Source organism: Oncorhynchus tshawytscha, linkage group LG01 (assembly GCF_018296145.1).
Source record: "Oncorhynchus tshawytscha isolate Ot180627B linkage group LG01, Otsh_v2.0, whole genome shotgun sequence".
Lineage (NCBI taxonomy): Eukaryota > Metazoa > Chordata > Actinopteri > Salmoniformes > Salmonidae > Oncorhynchus > Oncorhynchus tshawytscha.
In genome coordinates this window covers 55,355,332-55,379,469 of record NC_056429.1, presented here as the reverse complement: position 1 = coordinate 55,379,469, position 24,138 = coordinate 55,355,332, and the positions used below count along the sequence as shown (strand labels likewise).

The 24,138-nt window shown below is 42.4% G+C and overlaps 1 protein-coding gene across 2 annotated transcripts; it reads right to left on the bottom strand.

Annotated features, from left to right (window-relative positions):
* Window positions 1-6,011: 6,011 nt before the first annotated feature.
* On the bottom strand, window positions 6,012-23,102 carry LOC112253409 (leucine-rich repeat-containing protein 73). 2 transcript variants are annotated; one of them, XM_024425389.2, is made up of 6 exons: window positions 22,070-23,102; window positions 21,580-21,740; window positions 20,984-21,118; window positions 16,116-16,216; window positions 6,768-6,966; window positions 6,012-6,413 (listed from the first exon to the last, which is right to left on the bottom strand). In XM_024425389.2, exons 1-6 carry the CDS (start codon window positions 22,372-22,374, stop codon window positions 6,343-6,345), a joined length of 972 nt encoding a protein of 323 aa, XP_024281157.2. In that variant the 5' UTR covers window positions 22,375-23,102; the 3' UTR covers window positions 6,012-6,342. The 2 variants fall into 2 exon arrangements, with proteins under 2 accessions (XP_024281157.2, XP_024281163.2); XM_024425395.2 differs by having other exon boundaries at window positions 20,984-21,106.
* Between the last annotated feature and the right edge of the window lie 1,036 nt (window positions 23,103-24,138).

The window sequence follows — 24,138 nt, the reverse complement described above, 5'->3', positions numbered from 1 at the left end:
TAAACAATTTAAAGGCAATGCTACCAAATACTATTTGTGTGTATTTAAACTTCTGACCCACTGGGAATGTGATGAAATAAATCACTCTACTATTATTCTGACATTTCACATTCTTAAAATAAAGTGGTGATCCTAACTGACCTAAGACAGGGAATTTTTGTTAGGGTTAAATGTCAGGAATTGTGAAACTGAGTTTAAATGTATTTGGCTAAGGTGTATGTAAACTTCCGACTTCAACTGTAACTTTAGTACATAATAAGGATGATTGAGGCAAAAGTCTGCATTTTCATTCATGTATTTGCCTTTCTAGTGGCTTTTTGATTGCGTGGTTATGAAGCCGGATACTGTCCTGCTGTTTTATTGATCCCAGATTGACAGCTCACAGTGAAAGCCCTTCAATTTAAGGCAGTAATCCAGTATGAAGTCACACACCTCATGCAGTGTTCTTAACTCTGAGTCAGACTCTAAGCCATCTGCTTGTATTTGTTCATGCAACCCTCTGTGGGCTGAAGACGGTGTATATCATATACGGTGCATTTTGAAAGTATTCAGACTTTTTCCGCATTTTGTGACGTTACATCCTTATTCTAAACTGGATTAAATCGTTTTTTCCCTTCATCAAATCTACACACACAATACCTCAAAGACAAAACACTTTTTTTAAAACTAATCTCACACATAAGTATTCAGACCCTTTACTCAGTACTTTGTTGATGCACCTTTGGCAGCGATTACAGCCTTGTATGATGCTACAAGCTTGGCAAACCTGTATTTGGGGAGTTTCTCCCATTCTTCTCTGCAGATTCTCTTAAGCTCTGTCAGGTTTAATGGGGAGCATCGCTGCACAGTTATTTTCAGGTCTCTCCAGAGATGTTCGATCAGGTTCAAGTCCGGACTCTGACTGGGCCACTCAAGGACATTCAGAGACTTGTCCCGAAGCCACTCCTGCGTTGTCTTGGCTGTGTGCTTAGGGTTTATTGTCCTGTTGGAAGGTGAACCTTCGCCCCAGTCTGTGGTCTGTGACATTAGGCATTCAGGCCAACGAGTTCAATCTGGGTTTCATCAGACTGCTCTGGAGCAGGTTTTCATCAAGGATCTCTCTGTACTTTGTGCCGTTGATCCTGACTAGTCTACCAGTCCCTGCCGCTGAAAAACATCCACACAGCCTGGCCACTCTACAATAAAGGCCCGATTTGGTGGCGTGCTGCAGAAATGGTTGTCCTTCTGGAAAGTTCTCTCATCTCTACAGATGAACTCTGGAGCTCTGTCAGAGTGACCATCGGATTCTTGGTCACCTCCCTGACCAAGGCCCTTCTCCCCCGATTGCTCAGTTTGGCTGGGCGGCCAGCTCTAGGAAGAGTCTTGGTGGTTCCAAACTTCTTCAATTTAAGAATGATGGAGCCCACTGTGTTCTTGGGGACCTTCAATGCTGCAGGAATGTTTTGGTACCCTTTCCCAGATCTGTGCCTCGACACAATCCTCTCTCGGAGCTCTACTGACAATTCCTTCAATCTCATGGCTTGGTTTTTGCTCTGACATGCATTGTCAAACTGTGGGACCTTATATAGACAATTGTATGCGTTTCCAATCAAGTTGTAGCAACATCTCAAGAATGATCAGTGGTAACAGGAGCTCAATTTCAAGTTGCATAGCAAAGGGTTCTGTATACTTGTGTAAATAAGGCATTTCTGTTTATTTTATTTGCAACAATTTAAAAAAAAAACACTTTTCGCTTTGTCATTATGGGGTATTGTGTGTAGATTGATGAAAAACTTTATTTAATCCATTTTAGAAAAAGGCTATAACATAACAAAATGTGAAATGTGAAGGGGTCTGAATACTTTCTGAATTGCCTGCACTTACATTTTGAAGACAAATTAAATGATCAAAGATGATAAATGCAACAACACTTCATGATTACGACAGAGGGCTTTTGCCAAGTACTGTTTCCACAAGGTTAGAAAAGATGCGCCAGTAAACTCTGTCCATGCCGCATTATAAAAATGCCCTAACCCCCACCTGATTCTATCTGGAACACAGACACCACCTAGAAATGTTCATCCTTGATGTCTCTTGAGCCTGCCTTCTCACTATATATGTATAGATGTGGGTTTTAGTCCCCCCCCCCTGTTTAAACCTCTATTCTTAGACCAACAAGTAAAAGCCACATATCAAGGAACTAGCATTGTGCTGTAAAATCCTGTGCCGCCGCCAGTCACTGGTGTCATACGAGGTAACTGCGTTCCCTCCAGAGCGAGATGAGTCACCAGATCCCGGTATAAAAGTCTCTCCACATACTATCCAACACGCTGGAGGCTTTCTGCTGCACTCCTGGTCCCTGAATAATTCAACGCCATTTTCTTCAGTGCAACGGACCGGGACCCTGGATTTGCGGGCCCCCAAATCCACACGGTTCACGTCACTCCACCCTCACACTTTTTAAACCTCTTTTCTTTTGGTTGGAGTCTGCTTATTGGTCTTTTTCATTATAAATGGTGTTAATAGCCCATAATTAAGAGTTGTAACAACCCTTTACTAAATTATTCATGTTTTATTACCCTCAGAAATAGGTCTCTAATACTTCAAAAAGGAGTAGAGTAGTCTGTCATGGTCTTCAACATGGACATTTATGTTTTTAATATTTCACGGTTTCGTGCAAATACAAAAACGGAAATGGAAAAAGAGGGAATTAAATGTGCAGGCTCCAATGTACTAAGCAGTATAAATAGGCCTTTATATCTGGTCTCCTGCAACTTTAATGACTCCTCTTTCGTGAATATAATTGAACACATCTCTGCTGACGCGTCTCTTTGATCCAAGGTCGCCTTTCCCCGAGATGCTCCACTCGTGTGGAGCTTTTTAAATTTAGTCTGAGAAATGTTGAGAAATGTCAGCTTCGTCACTCCTTTTATCTGATGCGGTGGAATAAACACACTGGTCATGACGGTAATCCCTCTGTGACGGTGACCTTTTAACAGGTAGCTCGCTCAGTTATTTTCACGATATAGCTTTTAGTCTGAGCATGATTTAAACAGCATGCCAGTTGGTTCACAGGAGCCTTGTCTCCATTGTGACAGTTTTGAGGCGGCGCCAGGGGTTTATTGGAAATATTGATCTGCAAGAATATTTGAACAACTGGAGTGTAAAGTATTACATTATACAAATAGAAAACCCTGGCTCTACATATGAATACAGAGACAGGGTTTACTGTGTAATATCCCACACAGACGGCATAATCATACAATCTGAGCTTGATGACAAAGCCAGTCCCTGCACGAGGGCGTTGTCATTGCAATTACATGGTTCAGGAATACTAATAAAGATGCTGTCACTGTCTTCTCACGTCAATATATGCCTCCATTGTTGTTTGATATTTACATCTTATTCATGTCTACATTTATGGTGTTGAGTCGTTGAATTCTCCCATTGATATGAATGAAATGCATGTTATAGGCCAGGGCTGCCTCAAACCCTCTTCCCGGAGATCTACTGTCCTGTAGGTTCAGTCCAACCCTAATTTAGCGGTTCTGATTCAGCTAGTTAAGGTCTGGTTGAGCAGCTAATTAGTAGAATCAGGTGTGTTAAATTAGGGTTGGACTGAAAACCCACAGGACAGTAGATCTCCAGGAAGAGGGTTGGGCAGCCCTGTTACATGCCTAATTCAGCACTTTATTTTATTTGTCTGCAGGTGTTAAGTATAATAAATTGTGTTTAATGGGGATAAATACTGGTATACCTATAACTTTTTTGATTCTAGGGGACACTGCAGTCTGTGGTACCTGATGGACGCCATTGCGAGGAGACTGTTGTAAGGTCTCAAGTCCAGACCCACCCAACAGTGAATCCAGTTCTGTTACTGGGTTCATTCACACAAACCATGTCTACCTGTCTTGCATGGAGTTAAGTGGCAATCTGATTATTCTCTCATACTGAGAAAAGTGGGCTCCGTTATGTTTTTCTTTGGTTGCATATTCATCACACTCCCGCTGCAGTGTCTGTTCTTTCACAGCTTTGTAGATTTCCTTTCTTTTGTATGTAAGCGGGCTAAAAATGTTCTCCCTGTTAAATTACTTTAAAGACAATATTATACACAAGACTGTTAAACCTGTACTAATTTTATTTTCTGAATTTGTAAACTGATGTATATTTTAAAACAAATAAAATATTTTAAACTTTACTTTTGTGGTCTGGTTATGTAGCCATGGATGTTAATTTAAGCAATCAACATTTTGACTTTCAACGATATGTGCCACTTTTCCCTTGTAAGATTAGAACTCTTATCCAGGGGTGCCCCCTACTGATAACTGTCATTGAGGAACACTTTCAAAATGTTAGTCCAGTTGGAGGTTGAGGTTTCCCCTCCAATTATTAACTGAAAAGAATACAAACATAAAAACCAAAAGACTAAACCCTCTTGTGATGTGTGTGAATGATTTAGACGTTATTTGCTAGACAAAGGTTCTCACCGAATGGTAAAACCTAGGTGATTAGAGCTGCATCAAAAGAATACGATCTGGTTTCAGCGCAAATTCAATTTCCATGGCTGAAATTATGCTTTCATTGTCTGAGAAAGGGGACAGCGATGAAAAAGGAACCCTAATCTAATTAAATGCTTGTATTAGACAGGAGATTCTTCACCTCAGAGGCATCTGATTGCATAGCAGACAATCTTGTCTTTGCCAGTATTGCAGCTTTCATGTTTGGCATGGTCCAGCAGTGAAACAGCCTGCCTCCCTGTGCGCATTCTGTCCTCTCTATAGGAATCTCTTTGTGTGGCATCCAATGATGTTGACTGCAAGAAGGTCAACAATCTGCTCATGAACAATACGTTTGTAAGTAGCCTACTTACAGCTGCCGTCAGTCCATCACATTGCTATGATAACATTGAAACTAATGGCTGTGCCATTGATGCCAATTTTATCATGCCACCAGGTGTTGGGCCCTCTGAGCACATGTCCAGCGAGGGGTTGCGTATAGTGATACACTGGAAAACAGTCTGTTTGTCCTGATCACTTAGCAACTTGGGAAATTGATCCGAGATGTCCATTAATTATGGATATCTGTTTCCACTCATTATTTAGCTGTCCTACGGGAATGGAATGCTTTGTATTTATGCTACCCAACATCAGAAACCTGCCTCACTGGATTACTCTGTATATCGGTGATAGATAAGAGTCCTTGGGAATTGATTACCAACCAAACTGAATGGGAGTTGTGGAGAGTGATGGATTTACGCTTACATGAGAATGTGCTGTTCTGCAACGTGCATCGAAATGAATGGCCTCTAATTCCTGCTTTCTATTTCTCTTTCATGCAGAGATTCTGTATCTTCGAAGCCTTCAAGCCTTGACGTGTTGTACCCTCCATCCAAAACATCACAAAGACAACAGATGCGTTAATATATCAATGATAATAGTCTCCTATAGAATGTCCTAATAACGTAGTTAAAGTTAGTACTATGTCCATAACGTCACCAAACACACTGGAGAGAGACAGTAAGATGTATTGATGTGAAGGTTTGCAAGAAACCTCGAATATCATAACGATATGGGCCAGGCTAGAAATACATGTAGGCACAAGGGGCTCAAACAAGGGGATTTGATGGGGATAATGGCTGTCCTAGTAAGCACCACTTTGGCTGTGGGGATGATGAGGATGGGGTCAATGTATTATATGGGGCGAGGACTGATAACACTGCTGCATGCTGCATTGTCATGGTGTGATTTTTGCTGATTTACAATATAAGCTCTCATGCTCGTTACATTCAATTCCGATGTTCTGTATGTGACGTTTAAGTGATCCCAGAAACATCCTGTGGCTATTCCATATCAAAATCGTGTTCATATGAGGCATTAGTATAGCATTCAGTGGAGAGAATAGGCCATTTAGGTCAAAGGAAAAACAGTTTTCAGTGAGCTACGGTTCAGTGCTATACAGGAATTGTCATGCCAATGTGTTAATTGCATTCATAGGTAGGCTATTCCAATCAGGAAATAACTTAAGAATCCAAATGTCTTTAAGAAGATGTAAACAGATTTATTCTGACATCACATCAGACCATCACAACAATCCTATCTAGTCGATCTATCAACAGACTTTCATTGCTTACATAAACCTTTAAATAGGAACTGTAAATAGACTGTACATAATTAAAATAAATAATTCCCTATAAGACACTTGGTGTGTGTGTGTGTGTTAAGGATTTTGTGCCTGCTCCAAAATGTATTCTGTTGCTACAGGTCATGCAAAAAGTGTGATTGCACACTACCAGGTGATGCTGCAACTATTGCGTACATACTAGCAGAAAGAAAGAGGTTAAAAAAAGGTAGGAAGGCTGTGGAATCACATCTCAGTCTCAGCCAGAAGGCTCTCACCTAGACCTGACGTCAGCAGGACCATCTGGGGGTGGGAGTCTGCAAAGGGCAGAGACAACGGAAACGAGTTTAGGACTTCTACAACTAGCCTGGTTGCTAGCTCTGTTCGTGCTTTAGCCAACTCCTTTGTCCGTGTAAGGGATGACAACGAGCAAGTTGGCCAAAGCACACACAGATCTGACCACGCCTCATTCTACAGATTGATTGAGTCATAATTTTGAGGTCATCACCTACACCGATGTTCAGGTTTACAGACGCTTATTATACTAAATTATTTCTTTATAAATCTGCAAGACTCCAGAACAGAGCGCCACAGTGGAACTGTCCTGTCTAGAATATGACTAAGATGGGACAGGGAAGGAGAGCATTTTGGTTGGCCAGGTCAGCCCTTACTGCTGTGGGGGATCCAAGCCGTTTTCTCCCTGGTGGGGATGGCAGCACTGCCTCGTGCCTCGCCCTCCTTGTCGTCGTCCTCCTCTCCCTCGGAGAGCAGGTCGGAAATCTGCTGCTGCAGCTCGGGGCTGATGGCGTTCTCAGCCAGGACCAGCATGCGCAGACAGGTGGGGTAGTTCTCCACCATTTCGAGGAAGACCTGAAGGTACAGGGGAGGGAGATTCTGTCATGAAGCACAGACAGGCTACAGTAGGGGTTGATAAGAAAACCTGATGGGTTTGTAGGTGTAGGTAGTTCTGCTTGCCAGTGGGGAATGATATTCCAGGTTATGAACTTACATTTAAGTGGTTTGTTTTTCTTGAATTACTTCAGCACGTAACAAGTCACTTCAATCCAGTGAGGTGGGTCGGTGGCGAGGTAAGCACTGGCTATTAACAAAGCAAGATTTACTCATAAATAAACCTTGATGAAGCCCATGTTCACCATACAACGGTGCTCCAACAACCAGTGGCATAGGCTATTAACCCGAAATTGACAAACAATTTTAACCAAATGTAAATGCCAATGTAGCCAAAATAAACAAGCGATGACAGCATATTGCAAATCTGACAAAATGACACTGCTCAACTCAGCCATATAGTACATTAATGTAGCATCCACAGTTACAACTGATTGGTGGCCAGTGGCGACACGTCATGCAGGGTAGGTGCATGTTATTTTGGCATTAATACATGTCACATATCAGTTTCCAAACAATGTCAAAATTAAGCCGCATACAAACATGGTCTCTTTCTTGCTTTCTTGAGTAAGGCAGCTCCAAAAATGCAGGTGTTTCAGCTTAGCTAGTGCTTTCTGTGGAGGTGGGGCAGCCAGCCAAAAATACGGAGCGTAGGGGTTGGTAATGAGACTACTGCACCGTAAAATCTATGGGTAGAGGTAAAAAAAAAAATTCAAGACCCTTGGGTGCTACCATTGAGTGACATTAGAAGTGGCCATCCAAGAAGGTTCAAGGTCATTGGCCACAGATAACGTGATTTGACGTAATTTCATATCTACATGAGCTTTGATTGGACAAGCTAGAAGTCATGAATCAAGTCGACAATCTACTGGCAAATCCTTTTCAATCTTTGTCATATGAAGAGAAATTATGAATAGAAATTATAGATAAAACGTATCGGTGCTCATCGGCCATTGGACAAGAACATTACAAAAGTTGGAAATCGAAAATTCAACAAGGAGTGGTTTGGAAGGAATCAGTGGCTAACTGCAAGCAATCACTAGTCTGCTATTCAGTGGAGTGGGTGTTTTAAAAAAGTCTCGGTTTAAGGGTCTCTTAAAAGGACAAACATTCAACACCATGTGACAGAAAAGGTTGAATACATTGGCCATGCTATCAATCCGGCATAACTTCTACCGTGTTCAAAACAACTGGAAACTAAGGAAATGTGAAATCTCAGACGTTCAAGACAACTGGAAACTCTAGCTCCGACTGGGAAAATATATTTTGAAGTCATCTAACTCGGAATTCCAAGTCGGGAACTCGGTTCTCTTTCTAGAGCTCCAACATGAAGATCACTGACGCCATGATTCAACCTTGTTTTTTTTCAGTTCCCAGTTGTCTTGAAAGCACCAAAAATCCAGAGAATGCCAGACGATGACAAAATTAGCCCATGAAGGACCGCTGTGCCACAAGTGAGCACAGCATAACAAGTTGAGTCCAAAAATGTATTATATGCTGCTGCATAATGGTGTAATATGCCAGGGAGATATGTATACTGTAGCTAAGAAAGTAATACTAAGTGTATGTTGTGTAGTAAGCTGTTACTGGCCCATGTGCCTCACCCTAATAATATGAGGGGGAAAGGGACCCTAACTTAGCCTACTGTTCTGACTTGGTGGTGCACATGTAACTTATAGCCTGTTTTAAACATTGAATATTGTTAGAGCTTTCATTGTCTGCTTATATGCCCCCTTTATTTATCCTACTGTTCTGACTTGGTGAAAAGGGAGAATACTGTAAGAATGGCCCATGTTATGAATTCTGTTGCTGTACATTTCAAAAGGGCTGAACAAATAGTTATATTGAATACGTCCGTCCGAGCTCGCTCATTGTCTTAATTGAAAATGACGGATTGCCTCTTATCTGCTAGTCGTCCCTTTATGCCATATCAAATCCAATTTTATTGGTCACATCCACATGGTTAGCAGATGTTATTGTGAGTGCAGCCAATGCTTGTGCCATAGCTTGTACATATCAATTGTCAGTAGAAATCATATTTGTTTAAGCAAGATAGCCATATCAGCTTTGTTTTTGTTTTTAAATTAAAGGCAGTAAATGAGGCAATGTACTGTTTTGCTGCCAGAAACGGCAGCAAAACAGTACAGACATGTTTCATGCAGCGATTCTTAGGGTTTGCCAACTACTACCGGAGGTTTATCCTGGGCTTTGGTCAGGTAGCGGATCCCATTACCTCTTTGCTGAAGGGGGGACCAGTGCGACTGCAGAAGGTCAGCTGGGGCGGACGGGGCTTTTGGTCGCCTGAAGTCTCCGTTTACCTCGGCTCCTGTGTTGGGTCATCCTGATCCCGCCTTAGCGTTCATAGTAGAGGTAGACGCGTCCGAGGCTGGGATAGGAGCTGTGCTGTCTCAGCGCTCGGGTACGCCACAAACTCCACCCCTGTGCGTTCTTTTCGAAGAAGCTCAGCCCGGCGGAGCGTAACTATGATGTGGGGGACCGGGAGCTGTTGGCTGTTGTTGGGGCTCTGAAAGCATGGAGGCATTGGCTTGAGGGGGATAAACACCCTTTTCTCATTTGGACTGACCACCGCAATCTGGAGTACATCTGGGTGGCGAGGAGAATGAATTCTCGCCAGGCAAGGTGGGCAATGTTTTTTTTTAACCCGTTTTGTGTTCACTCTATCCTACAGACCAGGTTCCCAGAACGCTAAGGCAGACGCACTGTCTCGGATGTATGACACAGAGGAGCGGTCCACGGATCCCACTCCCATACTTCCGGCTTCTTGCCTGGTGGCACCAGTGGTATGGGAGGTTGACGCGGACATCGAGCGGGCATTACGTGCGGAGCCCACTCCCACCCAGTGTCCAGTTGGACGTAATTACGTTCCGTCTGATGTTCGTGATCGATTGATCTGTTAGGCTCATACGTCACCTTCCTCTGGTCATCCTGGCATCGGTCGGACAGTGCGCTGTCTTAGCGGAAAGTACTGGTGGCCCACTTTAGCGAAGGACGTGAGGGTGTATGTTTCCTCCTGCTCGGTGTGCACCCAGTGCAAGGCACCTAGACACCTCCCCAGAGGGAAATTACAACCCCTACCCGTTCCACAACGGCCGTGGTCACACCTATCAGTGGATTTCGTGACGGATCTCCCTCCGTCACAAGGAAACACCACGATTCTGGTTGTTGTGGATCGGTTTTCTAAGTCCTGCCATCTCATTCCTTTGCCCGGTCTCCCTACGACCCTACAGACTGTGGAGGCCCTGTTTACACAAGTCTTCCGGCACTACGGGGTGCCCGAGGATACATTGTCTGATCGGGGTTCCCAGTTCACATCAAGGGTCTGGAGGGCATTCATGGAACGTCTGGGGGTCTCGGTCAGCCTGACCTCAGGGTTTCCCCCAAAAAGAATGGGCAGGTGGAGAGAGTTAACCAGGATGTGGGTAGGTTTCTGTTGTCTTATTGCCAGGAGGCGTGGTCGGCTTTCATCCCCTGGGCAGAGATGGCCCAAAACTCCCTCCGCCACTCCTCCACTAACCTGTCTCCGTTTCAGTGTGTACTAGGTTAGGACATCCTGGTGGAGGACATCCTGGTGGAGGACATCCTGGTGGAGGACATCCTGGACCCTTCCTTACTACAGGAATTTCATTGTCTCCACCCAGATTGCCCTGCGCCTCATCCTCCGGGTCATCCCCGAGGCCGGTGTCGGCGCGCTGCTGGAGCCGCGCGTGTACTGTCACGAATTCCGCTGAAGTTGGTGCCTCTCCTTGTTCGGGTGGCGTTCGGCGCTCGTCATCACCGGCTTCTACCGATCCATGTTTTCCATTTGTTATGTCTTGAGTGTACACACCTGGTTCCCATTAAGTTATTATTATTTCCCTATTTAACCCTCTGGTTCAAATTATGTTTTGTGCGTGATTGTTCCTGGTTTGTGTTAGGGTTTGTGATCCCTGCGTGGATTTATTTTTTCCTGATTATTTTCCAGAGTAAAGTTTGTTATTTTACTCAATTCTGTGTCCTGTGCCTTACTCCGTTCTCACCTCTGCACAACTAACACTTCATTTCTCAGAACAAGAATAGACTGACGAGTTTCAGAAGAAAGTTATTTGTTTCTGGCCATTTTGAGCCTGTAATCGAACCCACAAATGCTGATGCTCCAGATACTCAACTAGTCTAAAGAAGGCCAGTTTTATTGCTTCTTTAATCAGAACAACAGTTTTTCAGCTGTGCTAACAATTGTAAAAAAGGTTTTCTAGTGATCAATTAGCCTTTTAAAATGATAAACTTGGATTCGCTAACACAACGTGCCATTGTAACACAGGCGTGATGATTGTTGATAAATGGTCCTCTGAACCCTTATATAGATATTCCATTAAAAATCTGCCTTTTCCAGCTACAATAGTCATTTACAACATTGACAATGTCAACACTGTATTTCTGATCAATTTGATGTTATTTTAATGGACAAAAAAAGTGCTTTTCTTTCAAAAACAAGGCCATTTCTAAATGACCCCAAACTTTTCAAGGAAGTGTATATATAATAAGGTTCTAACAAAATGTTCTTAATCAAAATGGCTGAAAAATGCAGTTCTAAAAAAAGTCTCAACAAAACCATTTTAGCTTGATAAATTAAATGCAGTGTACATTTTGTAACTTTTTTTCATTTAGCAGAAGCTCTTATCTATAGCGACTTATAGAAGGCGCAATTAGGGTTAAGTACCTTGCTCAAGGGCATATTGGCAGATTTCTTTCACCCAGTCGGCTCGGGAATTCTAACTAGCAACCTTCTAGTTACTGGCCCAACACTCTTAACCACTAGACTACGCAAAGAGATTCAACAGTAACATAACCAACAAATTGCAAAGGAAAATGCATTTTGGCCTACCTTTACTTACAAAGTATGTCCATTAGTCTGGTGAACCTCTCAGTGACAGCATTGTAGAAGTCACAGCAGACGCATCCCCATTCCATTTTCACACTGACACAAGAAGTAATTCCCATTATCCACAATGCAAAAGTAAATGTCTCAGATGTGTAAAAGCCTGGGTAAAAAGTATTAATTGGTAATGACATTTCAGATAAGTGGACAGTCCAGTACTCACTGTTTGCCTACCCAACAGCTAGCAGAGTTGCCTGTCATGTCACGTTTTGTCACTAGAGCTCCTGAATACTGCCTCTGTCTGGTCTTAACTTTCACTATGGTAGACATTCCACTCTTCGAACCCTCCAAACCGTGTGTTCAGGTTGTTTTTGCCAGCCAGCTAGTGGTTTGGTTCAGTTCAAGGGATGCAAGCGCCAAACTTTGTAGACACGCACAAATGTGCACAGCATACGCTTTTTACACACAAACAGAGTTATGGCATTTTGGTACACCAGAATGACATTAATTTCCAATGAAACGCTGCGTTTGCCTTGCAGCATTGCGTTGCGGAGGCAGGGCGTTCGGTGTGGTGCATAGGTTGGATTTATCGAACATATGTGTCAAACTGTATGCATAGACGCCTTGGCAGAAATGGTAACAGAAGGTGAATGTTGCAACTTTTGTTGCATACATAACCAAATGATGCTGCGTACCTTTTTGAGCAATGACGCTGTCAGTGTGATCAATGCGTTAGGCGATACCCACACAACATGTTAAGGCAATACGCATGCGCAAAATATGAAATCACCTCAATGCAACAAATTGTGCTTCGAACACACTGACAGTGTCATTGCACAAAATAGTATGCAGCTGGACCACACTGAAAACACTGCAACTGCCTCTGCAACGCTGCAAGGCAAACGAAGTGTTTCATTGGAAATGAATGCAATATTGGTGTACCAAAATGTCATAACGCTGTCGGTGTGTTCGAAGAGTTAAGCTACTTCAAGCTAGGTAAAGCAGTGTGCTCACCCTATCCATTAACGGTGACTGGAGTCAGGAACGGCTGTGGCATAAATCATTTGAATGGCTGGAAAGGAAGGCATGAATACCCTGGTGCCTTTCCTGACATTTTGAGCATAGAAACCACTAGAATCATTGAAAAAAAAATCATGAGATAACAAAAAAAAAGAATGATCATATTTTTGTATTTTTCCATTTGGCAGTAGGTAGCCTAGTGGTTAGAGCAAAAGGTTGCAAGATCGAATCCCCGAGTTGTGATAAGATATCTGTCGTTCTGCCCCTGAACAAGGCAGTTCCTAGGCCCTCATTGAAAATAAGAATTTGTTCTTAACTGACTTGCCTAGTTAAATAAAGGAGAAACAAAACTGCTTTTTTTGATTAGATGATCACAGAGTAAGCACTGCCTGCCCTCACTACCCTGCCTGCCCGCCCTCACTACCCTGCCTGCCCGCCCTCACTACCCTGCCTGCCCGCCCTCACTACCCTGCCTGCCCGTCACTGCTTCAATGTCAATACGTATATGTATTTATTTGCTTGGATACACAGAATCGGTCTAAAAAGCTGTGCACAAATGTTTTTTCTGAGTGTGGATTTACATGTAAACCCAGTCTCTTTATAAATCAGCTAGCTTTAAACTGGAGAGGGACTAGGTAGAAAACGAAGTGAAATGGATAAGTTGTCCGTAAGGGTACTTGCTATCCGAGATCCTTGGGATTTCCCTACACCATCGAAGTTGAAAAGTAAAATGGTTAGGGTTTAGGGTAGGGACGTCCCAAAGATTCCAGATAGCACTAAACGTACGTAAGCCTTGAGCACTTTTCAATAGGCCACAGCTGGTGAAGTGCTTTGTGGGAGAAGAGTATCTTCCCACAGCTGGGAGTAAGCACACCTTCACTGCAAATGAGATTCAGGGTCATGGGTCAATAACAGTGAGAATGTGAGAGGGAGACATGGGGCAAATCTTGATTGCATACTCCTCACGTCCTCTCTCCTCGCCTCCTTCTCAAAACCCATTGGAGGTGCAGGTTGGAGAGGAGGGACCTCTGGCTTTCTCATCCAATGAGCTTCATCTCCGTAGAAAGTGGACTGACTTCAAAATTAGACCAACATAAGAAGAGGTCTCTGCTATGACGACTGTTCAATTGGGTGATTTAATATGCAGTGGCCTCAATTAGTGGATGTAACTCAGTTAAATCTACAAAATAAGTGGGATGGCAAAATGTAAATGTTCACATTAAAGGTCATTTTTTAAAGGGATTATAAGAAGGTAGGTAAAAAGCTAACTGCTTAACATTTCTGAAAATAAATGAAAGTCCATCAAAAACGATATCTTTTAACTGATGATTGGCATGAGTATTGCTGGAAATTGGCGCCACATTTAAGGGTCATTGAACATTAATTAGGTAATGAGGAACGTAAGCTAGATCATTTATAGTGAGAAAAAAAAGAAGAATATACAGTGCCTTGCGAAAGTATTCGCCCCCCTTGAACTTTGCGACCTTTTGCCACATTTCAGGCTTCAAACATAAAGATATAAAACTGTATCTTTTTGTGAAGAATCAACAACAAGTGGGACACAATCATGAAGTGGAACGACATTTATTGGATATTTCAAACTTTTTTAACAAATCAAAAACGGAAAAATTGGGCGTGCAAAATTATTCAGCCCCTTTATTTTCAGTGCAGCAAACTCTCTCCAGAAGTTCAGTGAGGATCTCTGAATGATCCAATGTTGACCTAAATGACTAATGATGATAAATACAATCCACCTGTGTGTAATCAAGTCTCCGTATAAATGCACCTGCACTGCGATAGTCTCAGAGGTCCGTTAAAAGCGCAGAGAGCATCATGAAGAACAAGGAACACACCAGGCAGGTCCGAGATACTGTTGTGAAGAAGTTTAAAGCTGGATTTGGATACAAAAAGATTTCCCAAGCTTTAAACATCCCAAGGAGCACTGTGCAAGCGATAATATTGAAATGGAAGGAGTATCAGACCACTGCAAATCTACCAAGACCTGGCCGTCCCTCTAAACTTTCAGCTCATACAAGGAGAAGACTGATCAGAGATGCAGCCAAGAGGCCCATGATCACTCTGGATGAACTGCAGAGATCTACAGCTGAGGTGGGAGACTCTGTCCATAGGACAACAATCGTATAGTCAGTCGTATATTGCACAAATCTGGCCTTTATGGAAGAGTGGCAAGAAGAAAGCCATTTCTTAAAGATATCCATAAAAAGTGTTGTTTAAAGTTTGCCACAAGCCACCTGGGAGACACACCAAACATGTGGAAGAAGGTGCTCTGGTCAGATGAAACCAAAATTGAACTTTTTGGCAACAATGCAAAACGTTATGTTTGGCGTAAAAGCAACACAGCTCATCACCCTGAACACACCATCCCCACTGTCAAACATGGTGGTGGCAGCATCATGGTTTGGGCCTGCTTTTCTTCAGCAGGGACAGGGAAGATGGTTCAAATTGATGGGAAGATGGATGGAGCCAAATACAGGACCATTCTAGAAGAAAACCTGATGGAGTCTGCAACAGACCCGAGACTGGGACGGAGATTTGTCTTCCAACAAGACAATGATCCAAAACATAAAGCAAAATCTACAATGGAATGGTTCAAAAATAAACATATCCAGGTGTTAGAATGGCCAAGTCAAAGTCCAGACCTGAATCCAATCGAGAATCTGTGGAAAGAACTGAAAACTGCTGTTCACAAATGCTCTCCATCCAACCTCACTGAGCTCGAGCTGTTTTGCAAGGAGGAATGGGAAAACATTTCAGTCTCTCGATGTGCAAAACTGATAGAGACATACCCCAAGCGACTTACAGCTGTAATCGCAGCAAAAGGTGGCGCTACAAAGTATTAACTTAAGGGGGCTGAATAATTTTGCACACCCAATTTCAGTTTTTGATTTGTTAAAAAAGTTTGAAATTTCCAATAAATGTCGTTCCACTTCATGATTGTGTCCCACTTGTTGTTGATTCTTCACAAAAAATACAGTTTTATATCTTTATGTTTGAAGCCTGAAATGTGGCAAAAGGTCGCAAAGTTCAAGGGGGCCGAATACTTTCGCAAGGCACTGTACCTCCCCCAATAGAATGAGTTTTAACTCATAATGAAACTACATCAGATGTCTTCTCACGGTCTTTGTAAAATGTTTTTCACACTCTGTGGTGCTGATGACGTTGCTCTGGTGGTGGTGATGTTGATGTTACAGACCTGTGCTGACTGATTTGAGAGTCCTGTTCCCTCCAGATCCAACACCTCCAGAGTTCTGCTGGACGCCACAGCCACTGCTAGCATACCTGCAATCTGGTCCCCTGGAACCCCAACACAACCAAAACATGAGTGAGTTCAGAAGGTGAGTCTGTCAATTGAGCATTGCAGAAAGCTGATTGATGTGTTTGTTGTCATTGACCCCGAACGACAGATTTGGACCGGACACAGATTAGTAATTGCATAATCAGTTAATTTATTCCTAAAGGATGAAGCTGATAAATTATACACTATGTTTCGGCTTTCACCTTCACCAGGCATATGCACGTCATTTCAACATGATACCTATTGTAGCAACCATAACTCAACACCTAGCGACCTCATGAAGGGGTTTGGATATCTTGGCGTAATGGCTAAGGTGTTGGGTTGACAGTAGCTAGAGCCTTGTTCGAGTCCCGTATTCCGTACATTGGTGTCAGAAGTGGGATGGTTTCGATTAGTTTATTCAGATACCCATGCATCAGCTAATCTTCCTGGGGTCCACATAAAACACAAAAATACATGATAAAGTACAGAAAGACAAGAACATAAGATATTACATTTAATTAAAAATAAAAACATTGGCTCAAACGCATTGAGGAAAGAAATTACACAAATGAACTTTTAACAAGGCTCACCTTTTAATTGAAATGAATTCCAGGTGACTACATCATGAAGCTGGTTGAGAGAATGCCAAGAGTGTGCAAAGCGGTCATCAAGGCAAAGGGTTGCTACTTTGAATAATCGCAAATGTGAAATATTTTGATTTGTTTTTACACTTTTTTGGTTACTACATGATTCCATGTGTTATTTAATAGTTTTTGTTTTCAGTATTATTCTACAATGTAGAAAATAGTCAAAATAAAGAAAAGCCCTTGAATGAGTAGGTGTCCAAACTTTTGACTGGTACTGTAAATATTAGGACGAACAATGTCGGAGTGGCATTGACTAAAATACAGTGTAATATATATATATATACACACACACACACACACACACACACACACACACACAGTTATATACAGTACAGTTAAATTAGATATTTTAAGCTAAACTTGCTTTTTGCCTGAGTATACTCTGGTGGCAGACCATTCCAGGATGACATGGCTCTATACATAACTGAGTGACACATTAAATATGTTTTTGGTTTGGGTACCGTAAAATAACCCCATAGTGGCATGTCTGGTGGGGTATGTAAATCTGTTTGAAGTGTATGCAAATAGATTATACAAGTGGTTAGGCATTTTCAACACAAAATGTTTCTTAAAACTTCTTAGGGATGAGATCCCGCTAACGGGATCGATATGACAACAGTCAGTGAAAGTGCAGGGCGCCAAATTCAAAACAACAGAAATCTCATAATTAAAATTCCTCAGACATACAAGTATTTCACACCATTTTAAAGATACACTTCTTGTTAATCCCACCACAGTGTCCGATTTCAAATAGGCTTTACGGCGAAAGCACCACAAACGATTATGTTAGGTCAGAGCCAAGTCACAGAAAAACACAGGTATTTTTCCAGCCAAAGAGAGTCACAAAAAGCACAAATAAAGATAAAATAAATCACCAACCTTTGACGATCTTCATCATATGACACTCCTAGGACTTAATGTTACACAATACATGTATGTTTTGTTCGATAAAGTTCATATTTATATCAAAACATCTCAGTATACATTGGCGCGTTTATGTTCAGTAGTTCCAAAAACATCTGGTGATTTTGCAGAGAGCCACAATTTACAGAAATACTCATTATAAATGTTGATGAAAATACAAGTGTGATACGTGGAACTTTAGATACACTTCTCCTTAATACAACTGCTGTGTCAGATTTCAAAACAGCAAACCATGAGACCGACCAAACAAACCAAAAAGATATCCGCTATATTGTGCAGTCAACAGAAGTCAGAAATAACATTAGAAATATTCACTTACCTTTGATGATCTTCATCAGAATGCACTCCTAGGAATCCCAGTTCCACAATAAATGTTTGTTTTGTTCGATAATGTCCATTTCTGTCCAAATAGCTACTTGTTAGCACATTTTGTAAACAAAAACAAACTCACGAAGCGCGTTCACTAGGAGCAGACGAAATGTCAAAGAGTTCCGTTACAGTCTGTAGAAACATGTCAAACGATGTATAGAATCAATCTTTAGGATGTTTAAAACATAAATCTTCAACAATGTTCCAACCGGAGAATTCCTTTGTCTGTAGAATTGTGATGGAACAGAGCTCGCTCTCAAGTGAACAAGCGTCACGAGCTCAAGGCATTCTGCCAGACCTCTGACTCATTCCCCTCTCATTCGGCCCCACTTCACAGTAGAAAAATCAAACCAGGTCCTAAAGACTGTTGACATCTAGTGGAAGCTTTAGGAAGTGCAACATCACCAATATCCCACTGTATCTTCAATAGGGAATGAGTGAAAAATGACCAAACTCAGATTTCTCACTTCCTGGTTGGATTTTTTCTCAGGTTTTTGCCTGCCATATGAGTTATGTTATACTCACAGACATCATTCAAACTGTTTAAGAAACTTCAGAGTGTTTTCAATCCAAACAATAAGCATATATTAGCAACTGGGACTGAGTAGCAGGCAGTTTACTCTGGGCACCTTATTCATCCAAGCTACTCAATACTGCCCCCAGCCATAAGAAGTTAAAAAGAGTACATTTATCCTAAACCAAGAAAGACTATCATGCATGTTGTTGATGTTAGTTGTGTGTGTGTGTGTGTAGTTAAGGGCAAGGCGTGCTGCTTTGTTTTGAGCCTGCTGAAGCTTTGCTAGGTCTTTCTTTGCTGCACATGACCATATTACCAGCAGAAGCGGTGCGCGGGTAAAATCACTGGGTAAAAAGCTATTTTCCAACCTTAGTTGTAATAATTGTGTTGTTTGCTCTGTAACCTATTCGTTCATACACCACCGTGATGTACAATAAGGCAGTGACAACAAAAAGAAAACAGTGACAAAACTGGAGAGAAACATCTGTCCGGTGAAGTCCACAAAATAGAAAATATTTAATGTAACAAACAGTTATGTCACCTGCAGCATTGTCAAGCATGTTAATGTTTGACAGTTTACTAATCAACTACTGATTTAGAACCACAGAGTTACCGCAAGTCAGCACAAAGACAACAAGAGCACTGCCTCCGCTATTCCAGCACCATTTAAACATCAAATCAACAAGGTTATAAATGTTTAGTTTAATACACTGAAAACAAACTTAAAGATACCAAAAAAACAGGGGCGCAACTTTGGTTTTAGAAGTGGATGGTGGGGGGCATAACTTTTTTTTCTCTTTTATTCTAGTTGGATAAACACTCCAAACAGCCTAACCGACCGTTCGGAGGCCTTCACATGGTCCTAAAGCACACCATTGCCTCGTTTTGTATGACATTTCAATTAGAAAACTGGGAGGGACAAAAATGTAATTTCATAATTTTGTGGGGGATATGTCCCCCCCCCCGTCCCTAGTGAAAGTTGCACCCATGCCAAATACTATTTTGTCCAATAAATGTTGCTAAATATCAAGTGGCTGTCCATGCATCTGTGTGCATGCGCAAGTATAACAAAAAACGTTAACACCTACTTGTAGTCTAGTTGAACGCTCTCTTTCATGTTGGCAAAACGGTCTATGGCTCTGTCATACAGTACGCTTTCAGTTTGTGTTGTCCAAGGCTGCCGAGCTACAGTGCTTGCTAGCCAAACTTCCTTGCATGGGCAACAAAGTCCAAATCCCCATTTCCATCCATGGCTAAGGAAAGGGACGATTTAGCGAGCTAGCTACTGCAAGACATCAACACATACAGAACCTCTCCCCATCGTCGTCAATATGACTTGACCATGATACTGACCATTCTGTTACTCCTAGTTACGCTTCTTCAAAGTGTTCAATGGTCACATCCTTTGTGCACAATTCCAGTTGATGTTTAGCTCTAGGAGAATGTTTTGAACCAAATACATAATGCGTTTGGTTTTAGGTGTATTTAAGATCAGTTCATTGTTTATTACAATATATCAAATGGTGCCTGTGAGGCAGTTCACGTGAGGGACTCGGTATAGAAAATAGTAGGGACACGCTCTCCTGAAGAAAGGGGGTAGTGTAACCACCTTAAACCAACACATAGCGACATCGTAGAGGGATTCGCATCTCATGGCTTAACAGCTAAGGTGTTGGGTTGGTAGTAGCCAAACTCGGATTTGAGTCCTGGTTGGGGCTACCCCTCAGTAATTAGGAATGTCATTGACAACCCATATTTCAGATGGATGAAATCTGAACGTTTTACCCTGTATACTTGCTCCAAAATGACCATAGACGTATAATTCTGTATCAAGTGTGCCCTCTAAAATTCAATCTAAACTTAAATGGGGACAACATGACTGCGTTCACACAGGCAGCCCAATTCTGATCTTTTTTCCACTAATTGGTCTTTTGACCAATCAAATCAGAATTGGGCTGCCTTTGTAAACACTATGTTCCTAAAATGACCTGCTTTCCTATTTCTCTGTAGTGCAAGCAGCCAGGGGGTTGTCATGGAGACGCACCTGAATAAATAAAATAAAAAATGGTAATGCAGTAGGCAACTGGCCCATAAAATGGACGTCTTTGGTATCTCAGGAGTGTTTCACCTCTGAAAAAGTCCCATAACACATGACACAAAAGTTATTTTTTCCAATGCTTGAAGTTCATATTGATTATCCAAAGTTAACTGAGATGCAAATCTTTTTATGTCAATAAGAATCTGATTCCTTTTGAGCTGATTCCATATTAAGAAACTCACCGATAAAGTACAGTAATTGGTTTTGTATCCTGGTGATTGGTTCTTACCCAGGGGGTTGTAGTCCAAGTTGAGGACTCGGAGCTGGGAGCTGTGGGCCACAGCGATGGCCAGGCGGGCCCATCCCTTGGTTGTGATGCTGGGGTTCGCACTAAGAGTCAGCTCTCTAAGCCCTGTGGGACAGGCTGTCCATCACCATCAAATGACCATCAACTGAGTATAGGCAGAGCCGAAAATATAACCATATATTATATGTATTACACTACCTTATCGTGTAACTTGACTCTAATTGTAAACACTACAACGTTTAACACATAATGCCTTCATAAAATCCTTTATAAGGCCTATATAGATGCTTCAGAAATCACTCATAAGCAAATGTCATGCTACATAAAGGACGGCAAAAGATCATTGTGACAGATCTATGTCGTGTCCAATAACAACTTTATGAATGTTCTGTAAACCCTTTATGAGTTGTACATTTGTCTGGACTGTATTTTCTATAATCAAAAAAATGTGTTAACCCACACATGCACTTAGAGAGGCCTTCTACACTAACCTATTGTTTCCAACCACTGTCCCCCAGCAGGCCAGGTTCAGAGTCTGACAGCCCAGTAACAGTGAGAGCAGTGTGGAGTGGCTGTACCTGACTTGGCCCCATCCGGAGGCAGCATGGCACAGATAAGCCGCAGTGCCTCATCCCCCAGCATACAGTCCCCCAGGTCCAGAGACACCAGTGAAGGGTGAGTGGACAATGCAGTGTTGAGGGTGACCAATCCTGCATCTAGGAGGGGGCTTCCATGGAGACTGTGGCATAGGAGAGATGGGAGGAGAGAGAAATGCAGAATATCAGTCAATACAACAGTTCCAATGAAGACCAGCCAATTAATTCACCTTTCAATCTGGATAAAGCATCAAATTGACATCAACTTGAGTTGATGCTCATGTGCATAATCATGGTAATTGGGGTCAGGTCCCCCATTTAATGCCTTGGACAGCTTTTACTGGATCACAAATTGAGGCACCCATACTGATTACAATTAGTTAATAGACTACAGTAGCCATATCAACCTCTAACATCAACCAATCAGTCAGACCGACACACCTTATTCAATGTGATCTACTAGGCTACTTACAAAAGGGTCTGGATCGATCTGTTTGTCTTGAGTGCATCTGCGAGATGCTTGGTTCGGTTGATGGTGGAGACCACACCGAGGTTCATGTTGAGTTGCGCCAGTGAGTGGGACTCCGCCACACCACGACACACCCGTCCAAAGTCTCGGTCCGAAAGCTGACATCCCCTGATTGACAGAAGCCTCACACTGTTCTCTTTCAGGCTGTCACAAATATCCTTGATCTCAGCTCCCGACAGTGTCTCTCCCGTTATTTGAATAGAACCTGGTAGCATTTTGGTAAATGTGTCTACTAGGCTACATGACATCCGAGGTGTTTGCCCAGCTAAGAATTACGTGCATTTTAAGCATAGGCATACAACTATCCGACGTTGGTGGGCTGTTAAATGACATCTCAAAGTCAATATACTACTGTTTAGGATATACGATATTTACCACAAATCTGCAAGCCTCAAGTGTTGCAGCTGGTTTAATTGAGCATTTCTTATTAGGCTATGGATAGGGGAAAAGCACGCAAGGTGGGTTTTCTGAAGTTAAATTGATCATAAACCCCATGCGCTGTTTCAAGCCCTGACATCATAACCTACTGCTACAATGTAGCTAAATACTTAGCGATTCTTCTTCTGTACCCCGCAGGCCATGGATTGATACATTCGTCCGTACATACTAGACACGTTCAGAGAAAATATCATGTGCCGTTTTCCAGGTCCTCAGGCATAACAAACGGTTTGCGTTCCTGTCATGTTTAGAGCTTCGGTTTATAGCGCCGACGCGAAGGCGATCGTTTGTTTGCCACGGTTGTAGTTATCGGTTATACACACACTTCTCGGTGTCATCAGAAACGGCATTGCAATACTGACTGTCACATGTTGTTCTCAATTAGCTTACTATACTAATGCAGTCTTCCTCATTCAGGGCGCGTGCGCGCACCCTCCTCCCCGAAGCGTCTGTGTGGCTGCAGTGACCTCGGGAAATATTGCAGGGCTGAGCAAATGTTTCTCCAGAAGGAAAAATGCAAGTCGAGGGCAAAGATGGCCGTGTTCTCAATATAGTATGGCTATTGCTATTGATCACGTGCTGTGCTGGTCTGCCCTGCCCAAATACATCACCTGGCTGTCTGTACCACACCCATAGCCCTTGGTCTTTACATTGGATTTCCTCAAATTAGTGCATAATGTAACATGATCACCAAATAGATAGGCATGTTATAAAACTTTTCCCAATTAAAAAGTTTTGAAATATTACCAGAATTATTACACTACATTGTGTTTTTACTTTAGCAGTAAAAGTACCTCAATAGGCCTATAATAAACTCATGAGAACCGTAACATTGTACTGTTCTCTGGGTCAAACACAAGATGGCCCCTTAAATAATACACTGCTCAAAAAAATAAAGGGAACACTAAAATAACACATCCTAGATCTGAATGAATGAAATATTCTTATTAAATACTTTTTTCTTTAAATAGTTGAATGTGCTGACAACAAAATCACACAATTATCAATGGAAATCAAATTTATCAACCCATGGAGGTCTGGATTTGGAGTCACACTCAAAATTAAAGTGGAAAACCACACTACAGGCTGATCCAACTTTGATGTAATGTCCTTAAAACAAGTCAAAATGAGGCTCAGTAGTGTGTGTGGCCTCCACGTGCCTGTATGACCTCCCTACAACACCTGGGCATGCTCCTGATGAGGTGGCGGATGGTCTCCTGAGGGATCTCCTCCCAGACCTGGACTAAAGCATCCGCCAACTCCTGGACAGTCTGTGGTGCATGGATGGTGGATGGAGCGATGGAGCGAGACATTATGTCCCAGATGTGCTCAATTGGATTCAGGTCTGGGGAACGGGCGTGCCAGTCCATAGCATCAATGCCTTCCTCTTGCAGGAACTGCTGACACACTCCAGCCACATGAGGTCTAGCATCGTCTTGCATTAGGAGGAACCCAGGGCCAACCGCACCAGCATATGGTCTCACAAGGGGTCTGAGGATCTCATCTCGGTACCTAATGGCAGTCAGACTACCTCTGGCGAGCACATGGAGGGCTGTGCGGGCCCCCAAAGAAAT

Bases quoted from the DNA above. Each gene is read 5' to 3' on its own strand.
- LOC112253409 (XM_024425389.2), bottom strand. From the start codon at position 22,374: ATGTCATGTAGCCTAGTAGACACATTTACCAAAATGCTACCAGGTTCT. The intron at 21,741-22,069 runs GTAAGTAGCCTA...CCTATGCCACAG, and splicing joins AGATCGATCCAGACCCTTTT to TCTCCATGGAAGCCCCCTCC. The intron at 21,119-21,579 runs GTACAGCCACTC...GGTGATGGACAG, and splicing joins TCCGGATGGGGCCAAGTCAG to CCTGTCCCACAGGGCTTAGA.